The sequence below is a fragment of the Alosa sapidissima genome, chromosome 8 (assembly GCF_018492685.1).
Source record: "Alosa sapidissima isolate fAloSap1 chromosome 8, fAloSap1.pri, whole genome shotgun sequence".
NCBI lineage: Eukaryota > Metazoa > Chordata > Actinopteri > Clupeiformes > Clupeidae > Alosa > Alosa sapidissima.
In genome coordinates this window covers 18043461-18055685 of record NC_055964.1, presented here as the reverse complement: position 1 = coordinate 18055685, position 12225 = coordinate 18043461, and the positions used below count along the sequence as shown (strand labels likewise).

General features: G+C 45.6%; 1 protein-coding gene across 2 annotated transcripts in view; it reads right to left on the bottom strand.

Moving 5' to 3' along the window:
- si:dkey-220o5.5 (actin filament-associated protein 1-like 2) overlaps positions 1 to 12225 on the bottom strand; it is a 34877-nt gene that overhangs the window by 7627 nt on the left and 15025 nt on the right. For both annotated transcript variants that reach the window (XM_042101950.1, XM_042101949.1), the window contains 7 exons: positions 7558 to 7657; positions 7011 to 7228; positions 6591 to 6767; positions 5906 to 5998; positions 4839 to 4926; positions 1771 to 2015; positions 159 to 280 (listed from right to left, as the gene is read on the bottom strand). In XM_042101950.1, coding sequence (XP_041957884.1) covers positions 159 to 280; positions 1771 to 2015; positions 4839 to 4926; positions 5906 to 5998; positions 6591 to 6767; positions 7011 to 7228; positions 7558 to 7657 — 1043 coding nt within the window. The remainder of the gene's footprint in view (positions 1 to 158; positions 281 to 1770; positions 2016 to 4838; positions 4927 to 5905; positions 5999 to 6590; positions 6768 to 7010; positions 7229 to 7557; positions 7658 to 12225) is intronic.

Sequence of the window (12225 nt, the reverse complement as noted above, 5' to 3'; positions counted from 1 at the left end):
AGGCCTAGCCTAAATTGTCGTTTACGTGGGTTCAATTCGTTCCTGCTGCTCATTGTCAAAACTCGAAATCGAAAGCATGACAGAGGAAAAGGTCAAAGGAGAGAGAGAGAGAGAGAGAGAGAGAGAGAGTGTGTGTGTGTGTGTGTGTGCATGTGTACCTCAGTGGTAAGGACTCATGGCTGGCGCGATGATGGTAAGGGTCGACTGTGCTCTGACCTTGAGGAACACTCCCATCCTGCAGAAGTTGAACCCACTGCTCTTTCTCATCAGAGCAGCTAGCCTGTACACACACACACACACACACACACACACACACACACACACACACACACAGACACAGACACACACAAATAAACATATCATCACAGTGTTCTCATATAGTCAAACTTGCAACCTAATTTCACACACACATGTGCAGACATTCCCAGCCAAGGCCACTGTACCATAACGCACACACACACAGTGTGCAGACCTCCTTACAGGGACACCCAATCAAAGCCGTCTGGTTGTTGGTCTAATATGGTCCTCAAACTGGTCCTCAAAATAAGATCTTATGCTTGCTCTGTCTTACAGTCTTATAGGCAGGCTACACAAGGCAAGTAACTGAAGCATTCAGTTTGCAGAGCTGCAACAATTAGCTTCCACTATAATCAGTGGAACTGGCTACACCAGACGTGAGAGTCGCGCGTAGATTAAAAAAAAAAACTACATCTGTAGTCTTCTAAAACTATATAAACGCTCTGTGAACAGAGTGTTTCAATTGGGCACCCTGTGTAGCCTGGCTGTACTTGCTCTGTCTAAATACATCATTGCTCTGTAAGGTAATACAATTATGGTAATATGCATGACATGCCCCAAGAAGTACCTCAAACTATTTGCAAACATTCACCATGAGAGATTTTATGTCACATTCTTAGTCTTGGCTTTTTAACCGTGGCCTTTCTTGATTTTAAGTAGTCTGAGATTGCTTTTAAGACTAATTCTCAGGAGCTTTATACACACTGGCACTGGGCCTCTGGTTATCAAGCTTCTCAGAGTAGGAAATTTCTCCTTTCCACTCCACTGAAGCAAAACAAACTCTGAGTTCCTGGAGAGCCAATAAAGCTCACAGCACAAACGGCCGCGGGTATTCCAAGAAGTTGCATTATTCCATTGACTAGCTGTGAAGAGCTGAGAAGAGACAGGTGACCTCCACATGCTGATGGAGTACCACTGCTGTGAAGATATAAAACATGTTTTCTAAGAAGCAATGTCTAACACAATTTAACTGAAATGCAAAAAAAAAAAAAAAACATATTTTGCCATCTTAAGTACTCTTAATCAAAGGTATGTCTGGACCAAAGATTCTAGAGCACTCCACCATAGACGGCCACAAATTATATTCCACGTGGATTCCAGTTTATGGGAATATCCACCAATCCACATAGACAACACACTTTTGTCTCCAATAATGTGGTACCACATTGGCTTGTGGCTTGTTTGTGAAAATGTGGCTGGAAAATAGCACCTATGAGATGCCATTTTCAAAGATGGTGGTGGCCAACTTGGATGCTAACTGGCTGAAGCTAACTCTCAAAATCCTGACCTCCCTGGTTTGGACTTACTGAAAGGAAGTGTTGGTGGATTAATGGTACTAAACACACATAAATCCAATTTATCATACACACACACAGGCAAACAAACCAGCCAACTTTCTTCAGCCACTAACACCCTGCAGTCACACAACCCTGTTTATGCAGGACCCACTCTCAGGTCAGCTCTCGCTCTCACCTCCAGCACGGCCACCTGGTCGCCGTGCTGCAGCAGGCTGATGCGGTAGCTGGAGGCCGTGTCCGGGCCTGGCTGCACCTGGGCCCCACGCAGCTGGACGCTGTACTGGGGGCTGCCGTCACCGTCGCCGCTGCAGTCGCCACCGCTGGCCTCCTCCTCCTCGCGAAACATCTTGAGCACACCGCCCTCCACCCTGCACCACAGGCTCTGCCACTGGCAGTTCATCAGCACATTCAGGAAGCCAGCTGAGTAGAACACACACACACACACACACACACAAATACACAACCTTATTAGCACGCAATTATGAGGGATTGTTTTTTTTGTTCTGGTGTAGAGAAGCTGTCCCCTGACGTAGCCATACTCAAAGTTCTATTCAGAACTTGAGTCTGGAATCGGAGCATTGGGATGTGATTATGGGGCATCTTTCAATAGATACAGGGGGGAAACGCATCTGCACACAATTGGATAGACCTAACCAACCAGACAAACAAAATAGCCTACTGTGAATCCTAGTGGCCAAAACATCCTTCTTCTAAACAAATGCTGTTTTCTGTTTATTTATTTTTTATTATTAGGCAGTCAGTAGGCTAGGCTTTCTTATACAATAGCCACAATAGTGACATAAACATCTAGTGACCATTGCTAGTGACAAGCTTTTTGCTGTAAACCAAATCAATCGAAGCGCACTCAGCTCACGTGAATGAATAGGCACCGATGCTCATCTGTCCATCTTTGTATAAAGCCCGCCCAGATGATTGGATTGGTCCGCACAATTCAAGTATTCATAGAGGCTTGTCAATGGAACAAGTCCAGACCGAACTTCTCAAGCTCAAATTTTGTGAGCGGGGCTAAGTTCGGGCTGGCTTCCAGGCTAGAGAAGCTCACCAATGAACAAAACAATCCCAAAAATGGAAATGATCAGCAAATGACTTAACAAACCACAACATGTGAACACAATGGTAACTATGAGCAAAACAAAGAACCATAATCTCTGCGACGAAAGTGTTGTGTTTAATAATGTAACCAACCACACAAGCATTATGTAACTCCAGATACTTAGACAGTGAGTGTTTCATTCACACAACCACATAGAAACACTCGCACTATAAGAATGTGGCTATGGACAAAGTTAAGAAGTGCTGGCCATTTTGTGAAAGTTCTGGAACCATGTATTGGCTTTAATGTTCATGGGAATGGCTTTAATGTTCATGTTGACGTCTTTCCGAAAAAAAAAAAAAACATTTGGTGTCACACACTTAAAACTTTTATCAAAGGAAAACCAACCACTCACACACCTCTACCAACTACCTCATGAGTTTGCTGTATGACTTTTACACCCCCCCCCCCCCCCCCGCCCCGCCCCCACACACACACACACATTATCTAATTACTGAATGAAGGCACCAGCCCTGAAACATTGAAAACGAGACGACTCAGGAGTAGGTCTTCCTTTTATATAAATCACCTGACTCATCTTTTTCCATTTATTTACCCTCTAATGACATTCCAGAACCTTCCTTGTGACACACACAACCTCTAACTCATGTCTTGAGTCTAGGTGACCACCAGTGACCACCTAGCACATTAACTATCTGACAAATACCACTTCCCCATATTCTGTTCCCAACCACTGCACAACACTGCAGTTAGTTAAGTAAGAGCTAGACTTCTGATGAATGTTCCTCTGTCTTTCATCTCTAACATGCTTCAAAGAATCTCCCCCTCTTACAGAGTTGCTTTTCTCTGAAGGAGGCCAGTTTGAAATTATTATAACTTGGTTAATATAGTTAATATAACACGTCAACGACATTGATCACATGGTTCTCTTTATGGCTTACGGTGAGGCCGGTCCCCAGGGCCCTCCACCGATCACTGACATGGCAGCTCTATCTGTGCTGCTATAGGATCAAGAGTTGCAAGCACTACGATGTAGCAGACGTTTCCTAGATTTCACCTGCTTACAGTGTTGCTCTCCATTCCACTTCTCCCTCCTTCTTTGTCTGAGTTTCCAAGATATGCTGCCTATTGCCCTTTTAAATGCCTATTGTCAATCCCACTAATCAACTCCATTTACTTATTTCTATGCATTGCAATGCAGTGACTCACAGGTGCTATCCCAATGTCACTGGGAACGTAAACAAACACATCGGGGTTGCCCTGGCGACAGCCCACGCCATACCCTCGGGTCCTCCCTGCACTGCTACGCCAGAGGTGACAATTGAATTGAGCAGGAATTTGGGAGCAGGACAATGCCCCAGTGTGGCATCCACAATGCTCGCATCCTATCTGGTATGTCCCACACCCGGCGCCCAATCCCCAATGCAATGCCAAAGGACAATGCCACACATTGTACATCTCACTCAGTACACAAACAGGTCTTCACTTTGCTATTGATAGCATCCCTCTCAGCTGATGATGTACCGGTACACGGAAATGCAATGGATTTCCCTTGAGCCGGCAAGACGATGATAGTTTTAAGGGTGTTTGTACTGGTTAATGGTTGGCATTTTTAGGAGGACGGTAATTGAGTTTGATATAATGGCGACGAGGAAGTTTGTTCAGGAAATGGCGAAATCATTTTGTTCCAGGTGGAGGAATCTGCGTCATAATTCTGTAACACAAGACTTTGACTTGAATAACAGTCTGTGCTCCCCAACATCTCCAGACTAACTGCACTCTGCTCTTTAATACATCTCAATTAATTTCTAGGCCGTGCAGTGAGAAAACATTGTTTGTCAGTGATTGAGGAAGAGTTTATTGGAGAAAATTAGAAAACAATAAATATGATTGGGATGCCAGCCACATGCCAGCCAAACCCATTTAGGTTTGTGTGTGTGTGCGTGCATGCGTGCGTGTTGTGTGTGCGTACTGTGTGTGTGTGTGTGTTTGTGTGTGTGTGTGTGTGTGTGCGCGTGCGTGCTGTGTGTGTGTGCTGTGTGTGTGTGTGTGTGTGTGTGTGTGTGTGCGTGTGTGCGTGTGTGTGTGTGTGTGTGTGTGTGTGTGTGTGTGTGTGTGTGTGTGCGTGCTGTATGTGTGTGTGTGTGTGTGTGTGTGCATACACTCACCTCTGTCCTTGCTCTCCTCTGGGCTGGGTGCTGAGGGCAGAGCAGAGAGCCTCTCGTCATCCGAGTCTGTGTGCAGAACCGTGCTGGACTGCAGGCAAGAGACACAGAACATACTGTAAGTGCAGCGGTCAGAGACACAGAACATACTGTATGTGCAGCGGTCAGAGACACAGAACATACTGTAAGTGCAGCGGTCAGAGACACAGAACATACTGTATGTGCAGCGGTCAGAGACACAGAACATACTGTATGTGCAGCGGTCAGAGAAGAAGGATCGAAGAGCAGAGGATCAAAAGAATGTGGGTGAGGGGGACAAAGCAGGCCATGTGAGAGGGACAGATAGATGGGGAAGACATGAGAAGAGAAGAAGAGAAGAGAGGACAGAGGGGGAGAAGAGGTATGGCAGTAAAGGAGAGAAGAGAGGATAATGAGTGGAGGATGAGGATGAGCAGAGACAAGGACAGAACAACAGAAGGTGGATTTGCTTATCTGAATTCCAACAGAACTCTGAATAGTCTCTTCACCTACTACAGCCCAATCTCAACTCATGAATTCATATATAGACAATCCTGCACATGAACTAACTAACGTTAAACACCTGGGATTCCTGCAGGGTTCCCAGTGGCTTTGTTTTTGGTCCTAAACAGATTGCCGTAGAAATGAGGACTACTTCTAATGATGAATGGGCTCTATCGTCTCAAAGTTGTGTACAAACAGATGAGTTCTGCTGGCAGTACAGTGGTGACTGTTGTCCAGGACCCACAACCCCCCCCCCCCCCTTTAGGAGTCTCAGGATGGGTCACTGTTATGCTGGGTCAGTCCCCACACAGAAAGGCCCCCTCATTACCCTGACAGCAGCACTGAGCTGAGAAATGAAAGGGAGACTTTGAGCGAGGAGCAATTAGATGAGAGACCCACTTAAAGCTTGCATGAGCATGGCCAATATACTGTAGCTCTGTCGACATTCAGAGATACTTTTCCTTGCTAATGTTATTTTGCAGGGAGGAAGGGGTAGTGTGGTGGTGGGGGGTAGGTAATTGAGGACACTGTCGACAGAGTTGCTTTACCCGGCAGGAGTCCAGCCTGTCAGACTTCAGCATGGACGACGAGCCGTGGGACTCAGGCTCACAGTAGCTAGAGCCGCTCACCTCCTCAATGATCTGTAGGGAGCGATAGATAGAGAGAGCGAGGGAGAGAGAGAGAGAGAGAGAGGGAGAGAGAGAGAGGGGGGAGAGAGAGGGAGAGGGGGTAGATGTGGACATCAGTCTTTGAGGCTGTTTCATAGAATATTTTGAGATATGTTCCTTTGGTATGGTACTCCATTTATATGTTTCTATGTCATGAGCACTCTTCAGCCAAGACTGCTCTTCTGTCTCATCACATGGGTCTTTCATTCTCTCACGTCTCACTCTTTCTGAATTCTTCTCTCTTCACCTATTCTCCTTTTCCAGCTTTCCATGTTTGATGTGACTGATTTATCTTTCACTTTAAAACCCCCTTCTCTGACTAAGCCCTGTAGTGTCGAGATAGTAGCATAGTGGTTAAGGAGCTGGACTGGCATGCAGTAGCCAGAAAAGTTGTGGGTTCAATCTGGCTTCCACCGTTGTGTCCTTGACACTTAACCTAGAGTTGCTCCAGGGAAAATGGCCCTTGTAATGTAATTGACATACTGTATGTAAGCAAGTCTCTTTGGATAAAAGCGTCTGCTGAATGAATAAATGTAAATGTAGTGCTCAGTGAACACGTCCAGACCTTCCTCCACTCCTCAGCCTGCTGGCAGCTCTGGAAGCCCATTATGACCGTGTCGGAGCCGGCCACCACCTTCAGCTCGTGCTGCATCTTCTTGCTGTGTCTGGACTTGTAGACCACCTGGCAGCCCAGCAGGTTCAGCTCCAGCAGCGGGTTCAGGTCCTTAGCACACTTGTAGCACTGTCAGCCACACACACACAGACAGACAGACAGACAGATAGGGAGGGAGACAAGATGTAATTGGTATGTTAGTTTATTGTGTTTAATTTGGCTACGTTCAATGCTAGTGCTATACTTACATTAGACAAACATAGTGTGTTTCTTAAATTGTGAGCTTTTGTTTCCTGACTTCTTTGATCCTTTATTTGGTATAACATGCACGCACACACACACGCACACAAATACACATTCTCTCTCTCTCACCAGCAGCAGGTTGTGTTTGATGATGAAGAGCTGGCGCGTCCACTGGCCCAGCCACTTTTTCCTCCTCCACAGGTACCCGCAGATGCGCGACTCGGGCAGGGGCCGCAGACAGGGCTGTGAGGCACTCCACTGGATGTAGTGGGCCCTGTCCTTCACCAGCTCCCCGTCGTCCTCCTCGCCGTACGACTCGTAGTGGCTGCTGTCCGAGTCCCCTTTATCTGGGCAGGCCAGAAAACACACACAACAGTTTCTCAACTATTCATGGTTAATCGACCGCGTCGGCAAACTGTAATATTTTACAGAATTATAAAAGCTATAGGAGGTAATGGATGAAAATGGGATAACTGCCCAACATGAAAGAGGGCAATTTTCAGCAAAGGGGAGCACAAGAGGGGTATAAAAACAATAATACAGTCTAATGAATACTTAACAATGGGGGGGTTTTAATGTATAACTGCAGCATTGCTCTTTTTGGCTGTTTTGGTAAAGCTGATCGGGCAAATGTAACAGAGAAAGGGTTACATGTGATTGGTTGTAGAAGTTGTACCTGTGATGTGATTGGCTGGGACAAATGGCTCAGCTTCTTCATAGCAGTCCTCTTCCACCGGACCTTCAGGCGGGAGAGGAGGCACGGGTGGACCCACAGACTGATGAGGAGGAAAAGGAGGTGATATAAGACATCATACATCTATTGTCATATGAGGAGGAAGAGGAGGTGATATAACACTAATGTTGCATTCTTAAACACCCAGGCTGACAGGCAGAAATATAAAAACCTTTTACCTAATCTTACTGTACTGTATGTCAGTACAAGCTGAAAGCACCACTTCCCTGGGTCCCATTACATGCTGCTCGCATGGCTTCTCATATCACTGTAACACAGATGATACCCAAATCTATCTGCCATTTCTGCCTGATGAGCCCATGGTCTCGGAGTGGATCTTGGATTGAATGGATGAAGGAACTAATACTTGCCTACAAAGTGATTTCTGAGTCTACACACACTTACTTTACTGTAAAGCCCTCATAAAGACAAATATGCTACCCCTCATTATCCTCCAAAGCACTGACGCCTGTATGCATAACACAATCCAAACTATTCTCCCTTGTACTTCTCTGATAGTGAGAATCTCTTCACTCTCTTCAATCAACTTGCGCTTACCATGCACTCTTTAATCCTTTAACTTTCTTTTATACTGTTACATGAAGTCGCTTTGGGTGAAAGCATCAACCAAACGAATAACTGTAAAATGGAAAATGGAAAAGTATTGCACATTATGTCAATTATGCCAAACAATATGCCAGAAACCATTTGCACAATAAAAAGACATGATCTTCTTTCCTTCTCCTTTACCTTTTCATCTATTCCATCAATCTCCCCTTTCTCGCAGGGCGAGTTTAATCTAATCATTTTATGCTCTAGACACGTGTAAGACTTTCAGCATCGATTTCAGGAATTCCAAGAACACTAAAAGCTGATCCCTGCTACGGTTCCCAACAACTTCAGAGAGCACCAGAAACAGTAGGGTGCAGAGGATAAGCACTATCCAGCTCTAGGGAAGGACATCTTCAATACAGTCATTTGGTCACCAGAAGACCACAAGTCTATTTTCAGGAGCCAGTGAATTCACACAACATATAGCCTGCTTTTAGAGCAAAATAAAAAATCAAGTTCTCACAAGGTCAGCACGTACGCACACATGAAAACACACACAGACAAACACACAAAAGGAGAGCATGCAATCTCAGGGTCAAGAGGAAATGTCTTTCTTTCTTTCTTTCTTTCTTTCTTTCTTTCTCTCTCTCTTTTCATTTCACACACACACACACATACATGCACGCACGCACACATACAAATTGCGAGACACATCATTTCAAAGGACTAAGAAAAACTCCTCAATGAAGTGTTATTCCAGGAGCCTGAGAAGACTCGCACACATAAACACACCAACACAGACACACACCCTGAGCGCGCCCTGTGTTTACGGGAAGGCCATTGAGCTGACCCCAGTGGTTGGCCAGCTGGGATGCAGCGACCAGCAGTGGCCAGAACTCAGACAAAGCCACTGGGGTCAGTCACTAGTGCTGGCGGAGCCAGGGCACAGCACCAAACCACCAGCAATAACAGACACACATACACACAGGTCCAGCACTTTCTGTGTCTTTCTTTCATTCATACAGGGTCTCTCTCTCCTCTCTTTCTCTCTCCTCTCTTTCTCTCTCTCAGAAATATAAATGACATATAAGGTAAATATCATTCATTTCTCTTGTTATAGAAAAGTATACATACATTCAGTCAAAAGGAGGCTATTGCAAAGGGACTTTTCTGGCTTTCTGACTCTGGATTGGCTTCCTCTGTGCTTGTTAACAGTCTAACAGCTTTGTCCATGTTACAATAAAAGGGATGGCCTTGTAGCCCTGTCTTGAACATGAACACGAAAACTATATTTTGCCTGTACTGTTGGTTGTATGTGTGTGTGTGTGTGTGTGTGTGTGTATGTGTGTGTGTGTGTGTGTGTGTGTGTGTGTGTGTGTGTGTGTGTGTGTGTGTGTGTGTGTGTGTGTGTGTGTGTGTGGTGACAACATAGCACACACATCATAGCACACACATCACAGTATTATAAGAGAGACATAACTATTCACTGACAGTGGAGAAGTGGTTGACCAATTGGAGTCACTGACCGACACTGGACACTATGCAAAATAAACATTGGTCAGGAGCAAAAATGCCACTTTGCAGCTTAAAGTGTTATGTCAGAATATGACTGATGACTGATATGGCCTAGCATCTTTGGTAATCAGTGGCCGGCATATTGATGCTTCCTTGAGAGAGTGAGTAAAAGGGACATAGAAAGAGGGTGATGTGGGGTTAAGAGAAGTTGCTGAGGCAGAGAGAGAGAGAGAGGGAGAGAGAGAGAGAGAGAGAGAGAGAGAGAGAGGGAGAGAACGCTATAGAGTGAGAGAGAAGAGACGTGCATGCTGGGCTTGTAAAATCCTCAATGCACATTCCAGCACAGTTTATGGGAAAAGAGGAAGAGAGGATGGAGAGAGAAGAGAGGATGGAGAGAGAAGAGAGGATGGAGAGAGAGAGAGAGGGAAAGGGAGAGAGAAAGAAAAATATACAGTGATATAGAAGAAGTTATAAAGCTGTCCAGAGAAGCCAAGAGTGGACACAGACAGCAATAGTGACATCAGCAGTGTTTACACAAACACACACACACACACACACACACACACGCGCGCACACATAAAAACACACGCACACAAACACACACACACACACACACACACACACACACACACACACACACACACACACACACACACACACACACATTCTCGTCCTGGTCCAAACCTCACGAACTCAAACACACTTCAGGATGGCACTGCTGAGTGCGTGCTCAGGCCCTACTCTAACCACAGAGAACATGTGCACTCATCTGACCTGCATTCAGCATTTTCCACTGTTTTACTCTTACTCTGGCTCTCTCCCTCTCCCTTCTCCTCTTTTTCTCCTTCTATTTCTCTCTCCCTTTGACTTTTCTTCTCCTCTGCTGCCTCCTCATCCCTCGTTCATATTCCCTCTATCTCTCTCTACCTTCATTCTTTATCCATCTATCTGGCTTTGTACTTATCACTCCTTTTTCCTCTCTTCTCCTCCATTCTCCTCTCTTTCTTCTCTTTTCTTTTCCTGTCCAATCTTCTACTCTCCTCTCCCATTCACTCTGCTCCTCCTCTATTCTTCTCCTCTCCTCTTCTCTCTTCTTTTCTTGCCCCATGTGTGGTGCTGGTGCTGTGTGGCACTGACTAGAGATCTTTAGTGAATTAGGAGGCAGTGGGATCTGGCAGCCTCAGTCTCCCCAAGGAACTGTTCAAAAGAATGCCTTTCAATGCCTGCTTCTTCTGGGGTCAGTGTGTGTGCGTGTGTGCGTGTGTGCGCGTGTGTGTGTGTGTGTGTGTGTGTGTGTGTGTGTGTGTGTGTGTGTGTGTGTGTGTGTGTGTGTGGTTCTGTTACATGTAGATACTGTGTACTCAATACAGCGATGTGTAGTTGTGTGTGTGGGGATTTCAGCAGTTGCTTACAGCTTTGTGTGGCAATGTGATTCAATTTTTCTGAATGAACAGACCATGTTTTTGTGTGTGTGTGTGTGTGTGTGTGTTTAAGTGATGAATCAACTGCCAACTGCAATTTTAGCGCTTCTGAGGATCACATCTAAAAAACACATGTCCCCATCTGTGATCTACATGGACCAAATCAGTGTTTGTCACAATAATAATTCTCTCTCTCTCTCTCTCTCTCTGCATCTCTCTCTCTCTGCATCTCTCTCTCTCTCTGACTCTCTCTCTCTCTGTATCTCTCTCTCTGACTCTCTCTCTCTGCATCTCTCTCTCTCTGACTCTCTCTCTCTGCATCTCTCTCTCTTTCTGTCTGTCCGTTGCCTGGCGGAAAGTCTTGCCACTGACCTCATCCTCCCAGGAGGCCCTTGCTCTCACCATCCCACTTCCTTCCTGCCGTGTGGGTGTTCTATCGTTCCATCTCTCTATCACTGCCATCGCTCCTCTCCATCCCTCCCTCACGTAGACAGGGGCAATTAAGGCCACTTCCTCCCCCAACTACCCCCCCCCCCCCCCCAAAATAACATGTGGCGCCCCTGGTCAAAGCTTTCTAGTTTTCCACAGACCACTAGGACTGTGCTCTGCTCCCATGATGCTTTGCATACCTGCTATACCTGGTCCTGCTAGAATGGACAAATGAGTTATAGTCCTTCTGCTGTAACACAACACTGGCATTGAACTGAGCTGAAATGGAGTGAAATTAACTGGATTGAATTAATTAAGAGACAAAACTGAACCGGTATGTTGAACATTGGGTTGAATGGAAGAGAGCAGATGATAAAGCCCAATTGGATAAAACAGAATGGAGATGCAGCAACAGGGTCAACTCTAGGGAGGGGCTATGGTGGGCTAAGCCCACCCAAGCATTGTGTCTTGCCCACCCAAACAAAGTAAAGTTTTTTTCAGCCTCAAAACCAACTTGGATGCAGATGAGTGTAATGTAGTTGATGTAGTTGAGTGTAATGGTAGTGGACTGGTACATAGCTATGCAGTAGGCGTAGGTATGTGTGTTAGGTAAACCCCCCTCCTATAAAGGAAAACTCTGGCCATTTTTCACATATACTGTATCTGTTTCTTTTAGTCACTGAGTAGCCTGCTG